At 46.0% G+C, this 20,080-nt stretch overlaps 2 protein-coding genes across 4 annotated transcripts; one reads left to right on the forward strand and one right to left on the reverse strand.

Moving 5' to 3' along the window:
- Positions 1-717: 717 nt before the first annotated feature.
- Positions 718-13,672, reverse strand: lrch4 (leucine-rich repeats and calponin homology (CH) domain containing 4). 3 transcript variants are annotated; one of them, XM_061282068.1, is made up of 18 exons: positions 13,255-13,671; positions 6,524-6,668; positions 6,325-6,454; positions 6,148-6,253; positions 5,839-6,085; positions 5,655-5,754; positions 5,457-5,574; positions 5,206-5,297; positions 5,074-5,126; positions 4,751-4,900; positions 4,544-4,567; positions 4,413-4,467; positions 4,271-4,340; positions 4,052-4,153; positions 3,877-3,971; positions 3,680-3,817; positions 3,505-3,582; positions 718-1,529 (listed from the first exon to the last, which is right to left on the reverse strand). In XM_061282068.1, exons 1-18 carry the CDS (start codon positions 13,424-13,426, stop codon positions 1,431-1,433), a joined length of 1,974 nt encoding a protein of 657 aa, XP_061138052.1. In that variant the 5' UTR covers positions 13,427-13,671; the 3' UTR covers positions 718-1,430. The 3 variants fall into 3 exon arrangements, with proteins under 3 accessions (XP_061138052.1, XP_061138050.1, XP_061138051.1); XM_061282066.1 differs by lacking the exon at positions 718-1,529 and adding an exon at positions 2,322-3,221 and having other exon boundaries at positions 13,255-13,672; XM_061282067.1 differs by lacking the exons at positions 718-1,529; positions 4,544-4,567 and adding an exon at positions 2,322-3,221 and having other exon boundaries at positions 13,255-13,672.
- A 3,206-nt stretch (positions 13,673-16,878) lies between these two features.
- Positions 16,879-18,585, forward strand: LOC133160647 (histone H2A.Z). Its single transcript, XM_061288507.1, has 5 exons — positions 16,879-17,031; positions 17,303-17,380; positions 17,457-17,570; positions 18,038-18,167; positions 18,242-18,585. The coding sequence occupies exons 1-5, from the start codon at positions 17,029-17,031 to the stop codon at positions 18,301-18,303; spliced, it is 387 nt and encodes a 128-aa protein (XP_061144491.1). The 5' UTR covers positions 16,879-17,028; the 3' UTR covers positions 18,304-18,585.
- Positions 18,586-20,080: the final 1,495 nt, after the last annotated feature.

A 20,080-nucleotide genomic window follows, 5' to 3' on the forward strand; every position in this document is an offset into this window, starting at 1 on the left:
CTGATTCCAATTAAATGGTGCTTTCAAGCTACTTCGTTGGGCGTAACAGTTCCGAAACGCTGCAGGGATTTCAATCCCGTTACAAATATTGTTTTATGGATGTCCATATAAGGATAGCCTCTACCTCACTTTTAATAATTCTCGATTGACATCGATTCAAGCTCTTTTACTCATAATACCTGCAACACACCGAGGGAAGACAGACCGGTGAGGTGTTCACGGTACTCCGGACAAAAGAGCACTTTGGCAATCAATTCACGTTACAAGAGGTTCATATATTGGGAAATGTTGATTTAATTCAAGGATTAACCCCAATCTACGCAAAGGGGAAAGAGGTAGGACGTGTCAATAATTCAGTTTATTGATCTAGTTGTATATTGGACCAATTATGTGGACTGGTGTGTCGTTTTTTGTGTGTGTGTGTGTGTGTGTCGTCTCTCAAGGGCAAGGAGCGGCTGACCAGGGGGATCATTAACCTGATTGAAACCCCTCCAAGCGCAAACCTTTTAAAAGGGCCACATAAAAGTAACTATTAAGCTACCCAAGCGCACACAGCAATCCATGCATGTTTTTCTTGCGCCATCTTTTGTCCTTTATAGCCTTGAATGTGGAGCCTGATTTGCGGAGTTTACAAACTAGCACCTTCATTATTTGGGCCGCTCAGCATGAGGTGAAAAAACGAAAATAGTCTTTTGTTTTCAAGAAAACCAGCTAATATTTTGTGTGAAATCGTATATTTTATTAAGCAACCCTGTTCCCCAATACTTAAGGAAAAAAAAATCCATTCCAGTTACATTACCGTAATTTTCGGACTATAAGTCGCGGGTTTTTTCATAGTTTAGGTGGGGGGGCGACTTAAACTCAGGAGCGACTTATATACATATATGTTTTTTTTCACATTTTTGGGCATTTTATGGCTGGTGCGACCTAATACTCCGGTGCGATTTATAGTCCGAAAATTACGGTACTTAAAATAGGCCAAAAGAAAATTCCATTCTCGTTACATTTGAAGATTAATTTTAGAATCATTACACCAGGGTTGGAAATCGAATAGCACATGCTAGCTGATAGCTGATAGTTGTTCATGAATCGAGCTATGTAAAGCTCTAACGTATTTTTTTGTTGGGTCAAATTACAAATATCCAAAATAACAAATGTCACAAGCATAATGTTCTTTCTGCCGAGTCAGGTAGTTCACTTTTCCTATCACTAAAAAAGTTTTCGTAATAGAGCTTGCAAGTTCCTTAAAATATCTGACGAACCAATGATCACCAAAGTTTTTCAAGTTTCCTTGAGGGCAGACATAAAACGTCCTCTTATTGTGAACCGCCCCAATGACGGACTGCAGCGCTCCACCATCACTCCTTTAGACTTGACAATTTAATCAATTGAATCGACGAGTTAAATGGCAACCCTTTTTCACCGGTCGGTCACGTCAAGCCCGCCAGTCCCTCCAGTACCCGGACGGTGCGGGCCAAGCGGCTCAGGCCGTCGTCCTCTGCGGTGAGCTGTGGTGAGCACAGAGCGTCCTGGGCCAGCAGGACAGAAAAGTGAAATGTTGAATTTGAAAGGGTTAGCTTTCGATTGCTGCTTCGGTTCTACTCACACTGGTGGGCCCGCCCGGCTCCCATAAAAACAACAGTTTTTCTTCTTCAATATTAACCAAACAGAGCGACAGAGCATCAAAATCTATTTTTAATAAATTCTTTACAACAGGAAAGGGGAGGGGGGGGGGCAAATGTAACAAATATATTGATATAAACTTGAAAAAGGAGTCTCAAAGAGTATATAAATATAAAAAAAATAACTGGAAATTTCTGTTCAGTGGACATTTCTCGGCGTGCGTTTGGAAAGCAGTCTAAAATAGACATTTTGAATTCATACAGTGTACAGAAAACGTAGAGTAGGTCAATAGAAAGACGGGAAGAGTCCAAAACAGCAGCAGGAGACGGTTGAGCTAACAGGACAACAACGAGCAGAAATCGACATTTGACCTTGTGAGCAGTACAAAAAAAGTTTCCGTGACAAGACGAGTTAGTTGACATCGACTGAAGATGTGCAATAAGGCAGAGAAATTCGGTACGCGTACTGGGACGACATTTTTTCCCCACACGGGAACCGACCGAGTCAGCAAAATTGTGGGAATTGGAAATCGGTTTGAGCAGACAATCGTAGACTTTAGGCGGAGGCTCACACACACTGACTATCGACTGAATTTGATATTTTTTTCACTTTTGTATCGTGCATTTTGACTTTACGGTACGTAGTGTCGCGCGGAAAAGCTTCGTAGGTGTTAAAAAAAAAAAGTGGAAAAGCCTCTCGGAATATCGATCGCATTTGATTTCCTGTTAGATTTCTTTTGACTATTTTTTTTTTTCTCGAAAAATGAAAACACATAAACAAAATAAATAAAAAATATATTTAATTTAATTACCGCTTCTTATCTATACAAGGTCAGTCGCTCGACATGTTGAACACAAATATATAACGGTGCAAAAAAAAAAAAAAAAAAAACCCCGATTCAAATCAGAAAATCTTTCCACTTTTCTCTGGAGATTTATAACGAATCGCCTCTTCTTGGCGTCGTCGATGGCCTCGTTTACAGTACTCACAAGTTCATGACTCAAACTGAGCCGTACCGTCATCGAATCAGATCGCCAAATCGATCCGAATCGAATCATTCCATTTTGAATGCGCGCGTGTGTAGTTTGTACCCTTCTAGTTCGGACAAGCCAAAAGTCTCGTCGCTTCCGAGGCACTCGGGTCTCGTTTGTGCACGTTTTGAAATATAAATAAAAGCCATCAGACATTCACAGTTTGCCTTGAGCTCATTTAGGATACTCCCTTCCTTTTTCCAAAACCCGAGCAGTGCAAAAAATACAAATAAAGGAACTAAATGCTTAACGCTATGTCATCACCCTGTATAATATGCTGGAAAAAAAAAATGCAGGACCTGTAGTGTGTTGTTGTTTTTTTCCGATGTGGTACAAGGCTAAGCAAAGGCATTTCAGTGCTTTGTGTGTGTGTGTTTGGTCTTAGGCTAGCAGGTAGTCGTAGAGGACGTAGAGCAGCGCCATGGCAGCGCAGTAGAAGAGCAGGAAATCTGCAGCCAGCAGCGAGGACTGCCGGGGTCCGCCCTCCAGGGCCAGCAAGGCCTCGACGCAGCGCAGCACGCGCCCCGGCTTAGACACAAGCACATCAGAGCACACACACATGTCCGCCTGGACGGGGAGGGCAGAGACACACGACAGGGATGTGTTAGAAGGAAGCGGGGACAAAAGCGGACTTTGGACCGGCGACTCGCGCCTTTTGAGGCCGCGCCAGTCGTCGGTCCGGTCGTGACGGGCAACGGTTGAAAGCGCTCGTTAAGTTTCAAGGGGGGGGAAATGTTGTGCTCTACCGCCATCTTGTGGCCGCTACGCACAATGACAAGCCCTTTTTTTTGAGCGCGGCGTCCAAAGCTATTCGCAGGCTCGGTCGGATGAGGGAACATTTCTCGCCTACCTCGGGGACGCCCAGCTTGCGGCAAGCGGCGAGGAAATTTTCCACGTTGAGTCGGCACTTGGCCGAGCTCAGTTTGGGCTGAAATGCAAGGACAGGGACATGGGCGCATCAAATCTACAAAGTGGAACTAACTCCATCCAACATCTGTAAATTGCCACGTGAACGTAAGACGCACCACAGCTGGGGACGGAATGTGGATGACGGACACGGCGCGCGGGCGGACGCTGTTGACCAGCTGGCAGAGGGCGGTTCCGTCCGACAGCGCCTCCGCCAGGTCCTCGCCGAGGGTGATCTTTAGCCGCGTTTCCAGCGTCTGTCAAAAGGCAACGTCAGCGTTCCCGAACCTTGAGAAGTCACGAGCGACCGACCGACCTTCCGAAGCTGAGCGGCGTCCGCTCTCTCTTCCTTTGGCGAGCGCATGGCGGTGCGTGACTCGCTCCTGCTCATCTCGTTTTGGGAGGAGGAGCCTGTGGACGACACACAGGTGGGCGCTGACAAAGCGAGGGAGTGTGCAAAAGCTCATCGCTCGGTTTCGTTTTGTGCTCACCTGCGGGTCGGACGTTGCCGCGGGACGTGGCGCGGAACAGGAAGCTGTTGGGCTTCTGGTTCGGCCCTGGGGGCGGCGATGTCTTCGGCGTGGACGGTCCCTCTGAAAAAAGTTTTTCTTCCCACTTTGGTACATGCTAACGATGCTAATGATTTTGAAAAATAATTACAATTGCATCGATGAGGCCCAAGCTAAAATAAAAGATTTTCCCCAAGGTACCTGTTCTGCTCCCGGAGCGCTGAAGTTGCGAGGTCGTCGAAGAAGACGAAGCGGCGGCGTGTTCCACGCTCTGAGGAAAAGCGGAGCCGACCGTCAACGCGTTTGTCAACGCGTTTGCCAACGGAGGACCACGACAACTCACGGCGCATCTCTCTCGGAGGCCCCAGCGGGAGGGACTGCTTTCTGGAGACTGGCCGCTAGAGGGAAGCAGAGGAGCAGTGATGAGCATTTCTAGCGGCGGTCGTGTTGACGGGCGTCCAAACGTGAACTCACTCGGAGCTACTGCTTCTGCAAAAACTGCAAAACCCAAGACGCGTAGAATTTACACGTCACGGACTCAATGCAGCCTTTTCCACATGATGTGCAAAAACATTTTATCCCGGGTCTCCGAGCAGCGGCAAATTAATTGAAGTGTCCCATTACTTTTGGTAACATCATATGGAATGTCACGTTGTTTGATTTTTTTTTTTTTTTTTTTACCCGGCCTTCTCTCCCTGCTGCTGCTGCTGGAGTCGTTCTCGCTCCTGCCAGATGAGCAGCGTTCCCGGCCGGCGGCGCTCTTCCGTGCTGGGGCTGGAGGGGGACACCGGCGACGGCGGCAGGGCGGCGACCTCCACGTGAAGACTGGACCTGGAGACAGCACAAAAAAAAAACAAAAAAACAAATTGATTGAAACAATCTTGTGTGCAGAGTCGAGGCAATGTTTGACTGGCAGGAAGGCCGGCTGGGAACTCCCGTGTGTTGACTTTCCCCAGCTCGTCAAATATTGCATCGAGCCGGCGGGGATAAGCGGCGGGACGTACCGGCGTATCGTAGCGTCCTTGACGCACGGCGAGGCCGGCCCCTCTTTCGGCTCCTGCAAAGGAGCGACGGGGCGGTGAGGCAAAGCGGAAGAGAAAGAGGATGTTGCGCAATCTGCAGCTTTTGCCTCATACCGCCGGGGAGAGAGGCGTGGGAGGGTCCGTCTTCGTGTCCTCCTCCTCTTCCTCCGTCACGCTGCTGTCAATCAAGACCGCTTGGCCGTTGACTGGACACAAGTGGAGAGAAAAAGTGTTGCGTAATGACGTCAAGAAGAGCGCCGGGGTGGTCCGCTCGAGCTCGTTAGTGGAAAAAAAAATTAAGAACATTTCGGTTTGTATTTTATTTTGCCCGTCGGAGAAGAATCCAACGCGGCCACGAGCCGCACCTTTGTTGGCTTGTCGAGGAGTATCCTCCTCCACCTCCTCCTCTTCCTCCTCCAGGTTTCTCCGGTCTCTGCTGACCTCGGAAATGCGGAGGGAACGTTCCGAGAAGTCGTCTGCTGACTACCACACGCACACACACGCAATGGAGCGCTTGTTATTAAGTTGGCCACGGTCGCAGCGTAGCAGCAGCTTGGACTCGCCTCGTTCCCCGACCATCTTTTGCTGCCGCTGTCCACGCTGTTGAAGCCGGAGTCCAGCCCTCCTCCGAACTGACAGGCGAACAGCTCCTGATCGGACAAACTGCGACGCCGCGAAAGGTTACGACTTCCGCGGCCCACGGGGGGGGAAAAAAAAACGAAAACCGGACGGCGCTCGGTCACTGACCAGCCGTTAAAGCCGGTGGGCCTCAGGTGCCTCTCCAGCTCCTCCTGGCTCCTCTTGCAGGCCTCCATGTTGAGATATTTGAAGATGTGGTACTTGCCCTTGGAGCAGATCTGCGCGGGGGGCATCTGCAGCGGGTTGTTGTCCAGCGAGATGCTCTGGAGGTGGCGCAGGTGGCGGTAGCACAGAGGCAACCGGGTGATCCGGTTGCACGACGCATCCAGGCGGACCAGCGGGAGCTCCGAGATTTCTGGCCATTTTGGATTTTGAGCATCTGGCCGCGGCTAACGTTAGCAATTATCTCGACGTTACCTTCGGGCAAAGACGTGAGCCGGTTCCTCCTCAGCTTCAAGTCCCGCAAACACTCGAGCTGGCCGAGCTCGGGCGGCAAACACTGCAGCTCGTTGCAGCTCACGTCCTGACGAGAGGAAAAAAAGTTGAGGCTGGTGAAACGCGGCGGGGTGGCGGCGACCGGCGTGTTGACGCTACCAGCTGTCGAAGATGCGCCAGGGCAAAGACGGAGGCGGGCAGCGAAGACAGCTTGTTGTTGCTGACGATGAGCACTCGCAGCAGGGGAAGCTCAAACACGGACGGGGACAAACTGGACAAGAGATTGCGGCTGCGGACGCAACGCACGCAAACGTTTCAGCGGCTGCACGCAAAATCCATTTTCAAATGTGGGCTGTACCTGAGATTGAGGTAGGTGAGGACCTGGAGATTCCCCAGGCAGGGGGAGAGCAAACGCATGCCATTGTGGTAAAGGCTGAGCGTCTCCAATGAGATAAAGTGACCCAGCTCCTCCGGCAGCTCACACAGACGGTTTTTCGACAGATCTGGCGGAGGAGGGGGGGACACAAACAAGTTCAATCTTTGTCAATTTCTCTCACTGTCCCAATTTTTGTTTTGTTTTTTTCCTTAACTACAGTAATGTTGCTACTTACACACCATTAGTACCGTTTTTTTCCATGTATAATGCGCCCCCATGTTTAATACGCACCCTAAAAATGGCATGTCGATGCTGGAAAAAAGCCTGTACCCATGTATGATACGCACCCAAATTTGGACTCCTACTTAAGTCCATAAACGTAAAATGATTTCAGAAAAAAGATCATCTTTGGGAACAACCGGATGTTATTCTGCCGGTCAGTATCACTGCACGTGCGCTAGCAAACTCGATAGCGAAGAAATGTTTCGGATTTGCGTAGGGTACATTGTGACAGCAAACGAGCAGGTGATCCAGCAAGCCTTGTCTGATACCAGAGCATTGTGTTCGAAGTGAACAGCAGAGAAGAAAGAAAGAAAGCGCATCTGTAATGGCGGCCTCCGTATCATATCCGGATTAAAAAAATATATATTAAAAAAAAAAAAAAACATTGTACCCATGTATAATGCGCACCCCAGATTTTAGGACAATAAATCAGTTAAATTTTGCGCATTATACATGGAAAAAAACGGTAGTTGTTTTTTTTTTTTTTAGCACATACGGCTTGGAGATTGGTCAATAATTCTTCCAAACAACAGAGCCACAATGGAATAAAAAAAACACACGCACACACATTTTTGCAATTATTTTGAATAGCCTCAAACCCTGCTTGAAAAGCTCCATTATCTTTCGCTGACAAGCCAGTTGGTGATGGCAGACCGCCCAGTGGCTGTTTATTGATTGGTTTTGGAAGCAGCATGGCCGAAGGAAGCCATTTTCAGCAAAAAGCACACCAAAAAAAAGGAATCACGTGATCGAGTTACACACACACACACACACATCGTGAATTTTTTTTTCCAAATTACAAAACAAAAACATTTAAAAGTCCAAATAAAACTTCTAAATTGAGGAAACATGTTAGTAACCTTTAGGACAAAGTAGTATTGGCTCCAAATGTTTGTTTACATTCCTTTGGAAGTCCGTTTTCGCGCGTTAGCACGATCGCGAATTAGCATCATTCCGCTAACTCGTTAGCCTGCCCGGTACTTCTTGTTGGTGACAGTACTTTGCGGATTTCGCTTATCGCGGGTGGTTTATTGGACCAATTATCCGCGATAAACGAGGGATTGCTGTATATTGCCGATTTTGGGAGTGTCAGAATTGACTCGTTTTTGCTCAGAGTTCCACGGGGGAATCCAAATCCACCTCTAATGTACCGTATTTTCCGGACTATAAGGCGCACCTAAAAATCTAAAAATGTCTCAAAAACCGACAGTGCGCCTTATAGTCCAGTGCGCCTTATATATGGACCAAATTCCTAAATTTAAACTGGCCCAAAGCATTGTGTCTTGAAATCAATCATAAGTGGCCCGCTGAAGACTAGGAATCCTGAATCAAAAAGACTATGGATCATTATTTTGTGATTATAAAGTCATTTGTTGCGTCTGAAGTTGAAAGAAAAAAGATAAAATGGAGAATGATTTGATTTGGATTACAAATCTGACATGATGCATTAATGGTGCGCCTTATAGTCCGGCAAATATGGTACTTATTCAGTACTTTATTTCGAGAGATAATAACGAGTCTGATGTTTCACTGTGAACTTGACTTTGCTAGACCCGCGCAGATAGCGCCGACGGGAGTTCATCGAGGGACAAAAAGGTAGCCGCTAGGGAAGGCAAAGTGCGACCTCCAAAAAACAATATATTCCACGCCGTATGACGCTGCAGAGAATCAGAAGGTGATTCAGCATGACACATCAGCATGACACAAGCAGGCCGGAGTCGAAGCAGGCGAGCTGACGACACGTCACGGAGGCGGTGACACCCAGTTAGTTGTTGGTGGGAGCCAGGATTCAAACAAGGTCCTTTGTTTGTCTAGCGTTTCCTTTCATTTCGATGTGGGTCACCGGACGAGGGATGAAAATGCCGCGCGGTCCCGCAAGAACTCGGACGACATTCCTTATCGAGCGACACACGATAGCGAGATGGGAGAATTCCTTCTCCCACTGAATGAAAATGATGTTCTCCTCCGACACGGCAGGCAGTTTCGCCTTCACGCCCCCACCGGAGCACGGATTTGAAAGTTTGCGTGGGTTGCTACGTTAACAGCGTGAAGCTATGACATGTTATGGTCGTCGGGCATTTGTTGACGAGCGAGCGAGATCAGGTGCCAAAAGTATTGCGTGGAGGGAAAAGGCAAAGTGATAGACGGCTAACACAAAACACTTGCTATGAAATCACCGCTTGGGGTGCGGCCAAAGGTGAATCACAAGCCACATGGCGATGCGGCAACGCTTCATCCATTACGCCGCAAACATTTGCTTTAGGGCTTCGATGCTTTGCAAGCGCAAACTTTCTCAGGCAGTATGCTGGCTCACATGATCAAGTCTTTCTTGATCCCACGCAAAATGGACTCACACAGATTCCGATATTTGGCAGAAACGAAGTAATCTTCTGATTATTTTAAAAGTATCTATAATAAATTCAAAACGGACTTTTTGCAACAACAAATAAATGGTTTTACAATATTTCCTTGACTACACTTAGGGATCGGCGGTATGATTAGCCGCCAAATCTGCGTTTGTGATGATTCAAGATTCAAGAGTTTTTTGGGTTTTTTTTTTATTCGCCCTGTTTGAGCGTTCGGTTCCAAAAACACAAACAAACCGGGCGTCAGAGTACTATGTGCTTCCTGGTGAGACTTTTTTGTCGGGTTTAAAATGACCGTATTTTCCGGACTATAAGGCGCACCTTCAATGAATGGCCCATTTTAAAACTTAATCCTTATATAAGGCGCACCGGACTATAAGGCGCACCATTAATGCATCATGTCAGATTTTTAATCCAAATCAAATCATTCTCCATTTTATCTTTTTTATTTCAACTTCAGACGCAACAAATGACTTTATAATCACAAAATAATGATCCATAGTATTTTTGAGTCATGATTCATAGTCTTCAGTGGGCCAAGGCGCACCGGACTATAAGGCGCACTGTCGGCTTTTGAGAAAATTCTAGGTTTTTAGGTGCGCCTTATAGTCCGGAAAATACGGTACTCAAACTAACCTCGGAGAGGATTAAGCCGTTCAGATGTATGGATGGATACTATACTGCCGCCTAGAGGCCATGATGCACATCACAGGAGGAGCAGCACAATGTACAGTCACGGCTGCAAATACCGATTTAACCAATTAATCGTTGCACCTCAAATACAGTACAGTACGGTTTTGAATGTAGTTTTTATTTTTTTTGGGGGGGGGGGGGTTGCTCGAACGAATGAAGGGCAATTAGTAGGAATCCAAATATTGTGCGACAAGCACGGAAATATGAGAGACGTGTAAACAGATGGCGGCAGTAGCCGCACATTCCAATCACCGTGGCAACGGCATGCGCACGGTCGGACTGTGAAAACGCGGCGGCGGACGGCCGCTGTGTCGTGCAAAATGGCAGGTTCGTCTCTCAAGCCCAACTTGAAGGGCCCCGTCACGCCGGATCGTCCACTTCCTCGGTGCGGAGGCTCATGAATCAGCGTGGTTACGTAACCGCCGGGCCTTTTATTATTCACCAGCTAGTCCTCACCACACACACACGCACGCACAGTTATTCACACACCCTCATCCAGTTTCGCTGTGCTGTGGCCAGGAAACTAAACTGAACACAAAAAAGTTGTTGCGCCTTGCACTTGTAGGCGGACTACCTTCGCTCTGGTTACCTCCCGTGGGACCCCCCCCCCCCCAACCCCTGTGCCCCTTTCAAACAGCTGCCACAGAGCTTTAAAATACTTCCAAAGCAACTCACAATCTGAATCGTCGCCCAGGACCCGGCCTTGGGTGTTTCTGAGATCTACCCGGACAGTCCTGCTGGTGCTTGCAGGGTCAACCAGAAGTGCTAAAAACGGAATCTTAAAATGTGCAATGCGTCACGTGTTTGGAACAGCCAGACAAGACAGAGCAGAAGCCAACGCAACGATGAGCCCACTTCCGCAGCCCACAGGAAATAAAGTAAGCGGTTGGATTTACTTAACACGGCAGAAGTAGCAGCTGAGCAAAAAACACGCGCAAACTTGTTTTTTTTTGGGCTACCTCAAAATTTTCTATCAAATTATCAATTCGTTATCAGAGGTATTATTGTTGTCCACTAGGGGGCGTCATCTACACATTTAAAGGTTTGGGCCTTGTTTGGTGAGTGACGTGGGAGGCAGCGACTGAGATGAGGTTAGCACCGCGCTGTTAACGAGCTAACCGTTAGCTAGTAAAACGGCAGTCAGCAGTGATAGCTGCAGTGGAAGTATGCGCTTATTCTCGTGAACCTTCAAATATGTTGTAACTAGCAAATTAGCTAGCATCGATTCATTGCGCGTGTGCTGTTGTGGTTTGTTAGTTCTGAAAACAAGTTTTTTGGAGCTATTAGCTCATTTAGCATTTTTATTTGCTCCAACATGAGCAAAGGTTTGGGGGTTGTTACGATAGCGTAAACATAGAGCCAATGCTAATTAACGCTTAGCAACATATTGACCTGTAACGTGATTTCTGTTGTTATTCTCAGTACAATGTTGATTAAAGATGTTAACTTTGGATGTTTCTCAAAACACATATCACATCTAATTGCTGTACAAATTAGTTTGCGCGAGTTGAATGGGCAATTTCACTTTTACAAAGCTTTCTTAATACAATATGTAAGTCGCAATATTCAACCAGTCCAGCAGAGGTTGTTTTTATATTAACTCTAGTGGCAATAAAAGCAATGTCCTGTGCAGAAAAACAAACTTTCTCTGCTTTTTATCTTTTTATTTTCATTCTTAAGACCAACACAGTACGAGCGTTATTATGAAGCTTATGATCGCTTGGTGAGAAAACGCTGCAGCTCGTCCACAGTGAATTCCAAACATGAGCATCATTATCAAAGTCAGTCCCGGAGCAACGATATTAGATATGGCCGCGTCTACAGTACAGTAGAGTAGAGTAGAGCCCGAGGACGGTCGCTGTGTACGTTGATCAAACGGCGAGAACGCCAAAGAAGAAAAACACACGCTTGTGGGTGCGCGCGAGGGTTACGAAGCCAGAGCTTTGTCGGCTTCTCGCCAGAAGCGAGTCTTCTTTGTGCACGCGTGTACGAACCTTTGACCTTGCTGGAGCTGGGAAGTTGCCGGGAGGGAGAGAGGAAGACGGGAAGGAGGGGGGGCGGGGGTATTTTCAATCACTAACACTTCTTTCCACGCACAAAGACAAAGTTGACTGGGCCCAAAAAGAAAAATAATGTTTTGTTTGACTCTTGGTCGTCGGTGCACAGACACCTAGCGCAACTAGCGCAGGACGGAACGTGAAGATTGATTCCTGTCAACCTGGACGTCGGCGTAATCCTCTTTTTGCACACGGCGGCGGCGGCGGCAAGATAGTCGGCCTTAATCCAAGCGTGGGCTGACACCTTGGTCATCGATGGCGAACTCAAGATGCTCGCAATTTTACAACCAAGCCAAATTGCTCACCAGGAGATCAAAACTAAACTAAAACTGTGTTTGTGAACCATACAAAACTTGCTGCTCTTGATAACCATTCTGTCATATCGGGTTAACCAAAATAAACATATTTTTACTTGGAAATACACTTATGAACATTTGTGTCTACTTTCCGATACGAATCAATCTGCTGTATACGTTTTCAATTCAAATACCGTAATTTTCGGACTACAAGTGGCACCGGAGTATAAATCGCACCAGCCATAAAATGCCCAAAAAAGTGAAAAAAAACATATATAAGTCGCTCCTGAGTATAAGTCGCCCCCCCCACCCAAACTATGAAATAAAACATGACTTATAGTCCGAAAATTACGGTAATAGAGGAAATAATTGACAAATTAATTATTTCAACAATAACCTCAATAGGGCCATTTTTTTTAATGATGCTGACAAAAAAAAAACTTGCTACTACTTCATGGCGACAGAGAATTTCACATCTAGCCAGCATCGGTTCACCTTGCCGTGCTTGTGTTTTGGTCTTGCATTTCCTGCGTTTCTGCGGTGATATTTTCTAATTTCCTTTTTTCTAAGAATGTGACGTACAGCGGACTCTGCGAAGTCATACGAGCATAGGTACTTTTCGCGCAGGAGCGGAGACGGAGGCTTTTCAGTTGGGGTGCCCAGGGGACACAAGCACTCACTAAGGGGCCACTATTAGCTCCGCCCCTGCTTCTATGATATAGATAATAATCAGGCGTGAATAAAGCCTTGCCGATGGAGATAAAAGAATTGCTTAATTTAGCCAGAACGGCAAAAGAAACAATGATACTGTGTTACAACTATACAATACGTTGACGATTCTTCTTCATAAAATGACGTTGCATTTTTTTTTTCTCATTTAAATGTCGGAAGTTGATTCAAGATAGGACTGCCATGTATTTTGAAACAATACTTTCGAAGCGTCTGCTCGATTCGGGCTGCCAGCACACCCCCAGCCGGGAACCGACAAAACAAAAGGCCAACTACAAAGTTAAACTTACCTGCGTGTGTAATGTCGGATAGGTCGTAGTTGCGAGCACTCCGAGGGAACTCTTTGAGTTTTCGGTTAGCTAAATTGAGCGCCCCGCTGGCGGCGGCGTCCTCCAGGGCTTTCTCAACACTCCGACTGGCCGCGACGGTGGCCGGCAGCTGGGCTCCATCCCCAGCCTCCATAAAACCACCCTGGCGTCGGGGCTCCTCTCCTTACTTTGTTTCCAGAAGGCCGCGTCACGCTCACGGCCCCACGCCGTCTCCTTGATTCCCCAAAAAGAATAATCTACGAATGGATGAACATGATGGCGAAAATGGAATAGAAATGAAAAAGAAAAAGTCTCGGCCGCGGCCGGCCGTCACACAAGAGTGGAGCTCGCGTCACTGCACACACTGGAGAGTGGGCTGAGGCTGTCAATCTAGCCGGAAGTGGCGTCAAGTGCGCGTATGTCGTAACAATCACGCCGGGACCCGTCGTTTCCCTACACAATAAAAGCTCACGAGTACTAAACTCAAAGAACAGTGACATCGAGCAGTGCGTCTTCCAACCCACGTCAAATCTCGATGTAGGGTCTATTCTTGTGTCTTGAATTTTTTTCAACGAATCAAATCGTAAGCCAGGCGGGCGTCGTTTGATCATATTTTACTTTGACAGCTGTGAACCAGAACTGTCATAAGCAGAAGCACTTGACGGGGCGGGCCCCTTACTTGCTACGGTGGCCGAGAAGTGCAGAACATCATGACCAAACTACTCATTGGTCCCGTTTCAATCGAAATGACCGCTGAGTATATTAACGAAGACATACTGACATTTTTAGACCATTTATCAGCCCTTCTGTCTCTCCACAAACACCTCCACACACATTATTATACTACTATTTTTTCTGGAGTTCGTCACAGCTTCGGCAAGAGCACATGAAACAAATGTGAACGGTTGCTTGTTTCTATGTGTCCTGCAGTTGGATGACGACCAGTCCAGGTTGCAATTCCCCAGCTGCTGGCATGGGCTTCGGCTCAAAGCAAAAATAGATGGATAAATGTCTACATCTATGCAAATGCAGTACCAGCAGGATAGCATCGTCTTCTTTAATGTTTACTATCTTTTCTCTTTCAGTGCCAGATGACACACCCAAACACACTGCACTTGTATTTGCATTGTCCTCTTCATCCAGCCCACTCTTTAGCCCTCGTTTCCCTCCCTTCCTCCCAACCCTGCATCCCTATTGGACCATCTGTCAAAGTGCTGTCGGACCCCCGGCTGCAAGTGGGGACTAATGTGCATGTAAGTTGGGAGGGGCTCTATGCATATGTAAAATCCCTGCAGAGTCGAGGGTCATGTCATTCTGTGTACTACCGTAATTTTCGGACTATAAATTGCGGGTTTTTTTATAGTTTGGGTGGGGGGGGGCGACTTATACTCAGGAGCAACTTATATACATATATATGGTGGGTTTATTCACTTTTTTGGGCATTTTATGGCTGGTGCGACTTATACTCCGGTGCGACTTATAGTCCGAAAATTACGGTACATCGCCATGCACTCTGTACAATAATGCCACCCCGACGCTCCTGATGTGTATGTTTAAAAAGGTCCCTCTTTGGCAAAACATGTGCCTCAAACAGAATGTAATGAATACAGCATGTAAGGAAATGCACAGTGAATGATTGAAGCATTTTCTCATCGCAACGTCTTCAATCGGGTCGCCCTGAAGGCCCGTAGCATAAAGGGTCAGACTTTCTCACGCTCTTTGTCCGTCCCGTCTTCCTCTGGCCTCTCACTGTCACTTCCTCTTGCATCCTACAGAAGCGACTGTGTCAAAGTTGCGTCTTTAACAACAAGTACACGAAATGCTGTCGGTTTTAGAAAAGTGCCATCTTTCGTAGGGCACATGAAGACAACCATACATTTCCTGTGGTTCCAGTCTGCCTTGGGTCAATATTTAGATCCAACAAGAGTTCCAAACTACTCATGGATGGAAGCCACAGTTACAGGACTATGAGTACAGCTGTCATTCAAAACAAAATACCGTTTTTTTCGTGTATAATGCGCAAAATTTAACTAATTTATTGTCTTAAAATCTGGGGTGCGCATTATACATTTTTATTTTTATTTTTTTAAATCCGGATATGATACGGAGGCCGCCATTACAGATGCGCTTTCTTCTCTGCTGTTCACGTCAAACACACTCCATACGAACACAATGCTCTCGTATCAGACGCTTGCTCGATCATCTGCTTGTTTGCTGTCATAATGTACCCTACACAAATCCGAAACATTTCTTCGCTATCGAGTTTGCTAGCGCATGCGCAGTGATACTGACCGGCAGAATAACATCCGGTTGTTCCCAAAGATCTTTTTTCTGAAATAGTTTTACGTTAACTGACTTAAGTAGGAGTCAAAATTTGGGTGCGTATTATACATGGGTACAGGCTTTTTTCCAGCATCAACATGCCATTCTTAGGGTGCGTGTTATACATGGGGGCGCATTATACATGGAAAAAAACGGTAACCAACATTTTCTGAGGACAGAGGCAATTTTCAACCCAATTTGCTAGCCCAAAATAAATAATCCAACCTTGGATCAAATGAACCCGGTCAGCTCAAATTTTACAGCTAGAAAAATAAAGCAGCATTTTTTTTCAGTCAGCGAGTAAGAGAGACAGCAGTGCTGTGTGTTGGACTTTAATGTTCTTGAGGTCAAAGGGAAAGTGACTGCTGCAGGGGGGGGGGGGGGGGTACCACTAAGTATGACTGGCACGTGATTTATGCTGACCTGCCCCAACAACTGCTGCGCATGTGGCCCAGCGAGCACACGCAGTAGTATTAAAAGTGTCTGAATTTGTACAATTTCTCATTTCGTGCGATCTGTAAAGAAACTAATCTTTCATATTTTGCGGAAGCAAATGCAAGTTTATGCTTGGGGAAAAGAACGGGAAAAACCATTAACGCGTTTTGTGTAAATCAAGCAATTTCCAGAAGATTTTCATTTGTTTTGTCATTTCGTCATCGAGTGATTATTAGAAGTCATAATAATATACATAATTCAATTTTTAACGGGATCGTTGCACTGAACAATAAGCTTTTACCACCCTCGCGTGGCAGTTTTGTGCACGCACAAGCCTGAAAACAAAAACAGAAGTAAACTGCACAAAAACAAAAAATACACAGACTAATCGTACATTGAATCATTTCAATTTATAATACGACAATTTCCTTTTCAGCACTAATAAAATCCTTTAAAATTGCTGACGGTACGTTCCGCTGACTTCCGTAGTCGGTTACGGTGTGAATCTAAACGGTTGTCTTTCCTATTTTAAAACTAGAAAATCTCTTTGTCGAATGAGTCTACATTTCGTTAAATTTGAAATAAACGTTTGGAAATGAGTGCATACGGAATCCAGATGCATGTTTTAACAGGGTTCCAAACGCAGACAAAAACCCAAAGGGGTCCCATATTATTGTTTGGTCAATACAAAGGCTTGCTGAAGTACAACTACATTACCCAAGATTACACGGGGGGAGAAACGAGTCTCTTTTCCCGCAAAACTCATTCTTCTCTCGCTGATTGGCTAAACGTCCCTCATCGTACAACGTGATTGGCTTGGATGTGTCCTCACGGCGAACCCGGATGTAACTCAGCTATATAACGAGGGACAATTGTAGGCGGGGATTGTAGTTCAAACCGTCCGTCGGTATACTGTGGCGTGCCCATTTTTTTAAAAAAAAAAAAAGAAAAATTAGCTTCTGAGCTACAAGCGGCCCGAAACTATTCAACGGCAAAAACATGGTGAGTTCGTCTCCATCGTTAAGCGAGCCGCCGGGGCGCGTATTTGTTACGCTTCACCTTAACGTCGTCGCTTTCGAAACCGCGCCGATGCATTTATATTTGCCTATGGTATTAGCTTAGCATGCTTAGCCTAGCTTCGGTTGTGATTGTGAGCGATAGAAATATGGCGGTAAAATTCAACAGTGGAGATGCGGTCGGGGTTCGGTAAGTAGCGCGGAGCTTTCGAGTGGCTCCGTGTAGTGAATGCGTTCTTGTTTGCGGTTACCTCCAGGCTGGTGGCAAGGCGGGCAAAGACTCCGGAAAGACGAAGACGAAGGCGATTTCGCGCTCTCAGCGAGCCGGATTGCAGGTTGGCTCCCCGTTCAAGATTCTGCTAGACTTGCCTCCAGATCCAAAACTCATTCCCCGCTTGTTTCTCTCCCCAGTTCCCGGTGGGTCGTATCCACAGGCACCTCAAGTCCAGGACCACCAGCCACGGCAGGGTTGGCGCCACTGCAGCCGTGTACAGTGCGGCAATTCTTGAATACCTCACCGCTGAGGTACTGTTCAAAAAGCCCGCTTGTTTGCTTTTGCAATTGACCTATTCGAAGCAAGGATAAAACATTAGGTTGAATAGTAGGATAAAAGGAAACGTTTGGGGAAGAGAAAAGACCTCAAAGAGAAAAATGTCAAAGTACCGTAATTTTCGAACTATAAGTCGCGTTTTTTTTTTTTTTTTTTTTTTTTCCCCCATAGTTTGGGTGGAAGTTCCGGTCCTTAAAGTAAAATCTCTGCCACAGTTTGGATTTAGCCAAAAACTATTTTACTCTGACAGGAAAACAAAGTTACAGCACCTAAAGCTATACTGTGGCTATACTGGACCTGGAAGGTAGGATAAAAGAGGGGGGGGGGGCATAGGCTGGTACGGTCTCATCCATTTCCCCAGACTGGATACCCCAACAGTGGCCCTGAGCGTTTGAATCAGTTACGTGCCGTCGTGAATCCCTCTTTGTTTACGGGCCTTCAGGTTCTGGAGCTGGCCGGGAACGCTTCCAAAGATCTGAAAGTAAAGCGCATCACGCCCCGTCACTTACAGCTGGCCATCCGAGGAGACGAAGAGCTGGATTCCCTCATCAAAGCCACCATCGCCGGCGGAGGCGAGTCCGCGGTTTCAACCTTGCCGGCAGCGTACTTTAGGCGCATCTCAACTTTTGTGTTTTCTCTTTGACAGGTGTGATCCCACATATCCACAAATCTCTGATTGGAAAGAAGGGCCAGCAGAAGACCGTATAACGGGGCTGCTGGAGGGCAAGTCCTCTAGAAGTTGTGCCATCTCAGGACGACGTCTGCATTGCGCCGCTTTTCCTCGTCTTTAGTAGAACACCTGTTAGGAGACTGTTTGGTTGGAGCTTGCATCTACTCACCTGGGTTTTTTTTTTCTTTTTTTTAAAGTGGCTTCAAAGAAGCTCTTTGTTTTGTATTTTGTTCCTGGTGCGGCAGTCCCTGTTAATTTGCTTTTTTTTTTTTGTGGCATTCCCTTGTTCAAGTGGTGTTTTAATAAAGCTCTTAAGGGCCGTGTGTGTCTGTGTCCACTTCCTGGAAATGATGTGTCACAGACATGAACAGGCTAGTGTAGCTAGTTGGGGTGGACTGTAACTTGTTGAAACTATTTGTGATACAAATGGTTTCTGAGATTCCAACAAAATATTCCATCCTGTGTTGAGTACTTACATTACCTTGTAACAATTAACACTTGATGATTGAAAAATTAAGACCTTCCTTACTGGGCGGTTTCTACTGATTATTTACTAGCTAACGCTAAAGTTTGCACAGAAATTGTGCCTGGTCTGACATTGAACTGAAAATGAACTTGTTAATATTCAGAGTAACATTTTATCGATTGAAATTTAGTCCTGGTGATTAGATTGAATTACTATAATATGGAGCCTGGCCGGGCACAGCCCGAAAAGAAACCGTAGGTCCACCTTCCTATGGGCTCACCATCTGTGGGAGTGGCCAAAGTGGTTGGGTGCAAAGTAAACTGGGTGGCAGCCAAAGGCAAGGACCTTGTTGGTCCCATCCCCAACTGCAGAAGCTAGCTTTTGGGACATGGAATGTCACCTGTCTGGCTGGGAAGGAGGTCGATCGGATGTGCAAGGCAGAAAAGTTCCGACTAGACATACCGTTTTTTTCCATGTATAATGCGCAAAATTTATCTTATTATTGTCCTTAAATCTAGGGTGCGCATTATACATGGGTAAAAAAGATTTTTTTTTATTTTTTATCCGGATATGATACGGAGGCTGGCATTACAGATGCGCTTTCTTTCTTCTCTGCTGTTCACTTCAAACACGCTCCATACGAACACAATGCTCTCGTATCAGACAAGGCTTGCTCGATCACCTGCTCGTTTGCTGTCACAATGTACCCTACACAAATCCGAAACATTTCTTCGCTATTGAGTTTGCTAGCGCATGCCCAGTGATACTGACCTGCAGAATAACATCCGGCTGTTCCCAAAGATGATCTTTTTTCTGAAATCATTTTACATTCACGGATTTAAGTAGGAGTCAATATTTGGGTGCGTATTATACATGGGTACAGGCTTTTCTCCAGCATCAACATGCCATTTTTAGGGTGCGTATTATACATAGGGGCGCATTATACATGGAAAAAAACGGTAGTCGGATTTGCCTCTACACACAGTTTGGGTTCCGGTATAAGCCCTCAGGCATGTACCTCACAAAAGTGCTTATGCCCCTCACATCTCTGCAATATATTAAGTCATGGGACAACACAATCATGTACAATTTTAATTAAACTGTTTTATATATTGTGCTCTTGAGTTAATGTTGCTGATTACTTTGAATTGAATAATATTTATTGCAGTTATTTAATTTAATATTACGTATGTTTATTATTTGTCAAGTGTTTCACTTCTTCCCACACTTAAAGGGTTGTACCAAATTAAACTTGGACTGGATTCCACTCAATAACCAGACTGTTGTTCCATTGCTTCCGTTTAATTTCTTCACCCGTGATTTCTTTCCAACTTGTCAATCATTTGTTG

Source organism: Syngnathus typhle, linkage group LG1 (genome assembly GCF_033458585.1).
Source record: "Syngnathus typhle isolate RoL2023-S1 ecotype Sweden linkage group LG1, RoL_Styp_1.0, whole genome shotgun sequence".
Lineage (NCBI taxonomy): Eukaryota > Metazoa > Chordata > Actinopteri > Syngnathiformes > Syngnathidae > Syngnathus > Syngnathus typhle.

Excerpts from the sequence above, each read along its gene's own strand:
- LOC133160647 (XM_061288507.1), top strand. Across the intron at positions 17,571-18,037 it reads TTGAATACCTCACCGCTGAG|GTTCTGGAGCTGGCCGGGAA; the intron begins GTACTGTTCAAA and ends ACGGGCCTTCAG. Across the intron at positions 18,168-18,241 it reads AGCCACCATCGCCGGCGGAG|GTGTGATCCCACATATCCAC; the intron begins GCGAGTCCGCGG and ends TCTCTTTGACAG.
- lrch4 (XM_061282066.1), bottom strand. The coding sequence starts at position 13,426 with ATGGAGGCTGGGGATGGAGCCCAGCTGCCGGCCACCGTCGCGGCCAGT. Across the intron at positions 6,669-13,254 it reads ATCCGACATTACACACGCAG|ATCTGTCGAAAAACCGTCTG; the intron begins GTAAGTTTAACT and ends CTCCTCCGCCAG. Across the intron at positions 4,154-4,270 it reads GCGCTCCGGGAGCAGAACAG|AGGGACCGTCCACGCCGAAG; the intron begins GTACCTTGGGGA and ends AACTTTTTTCAG.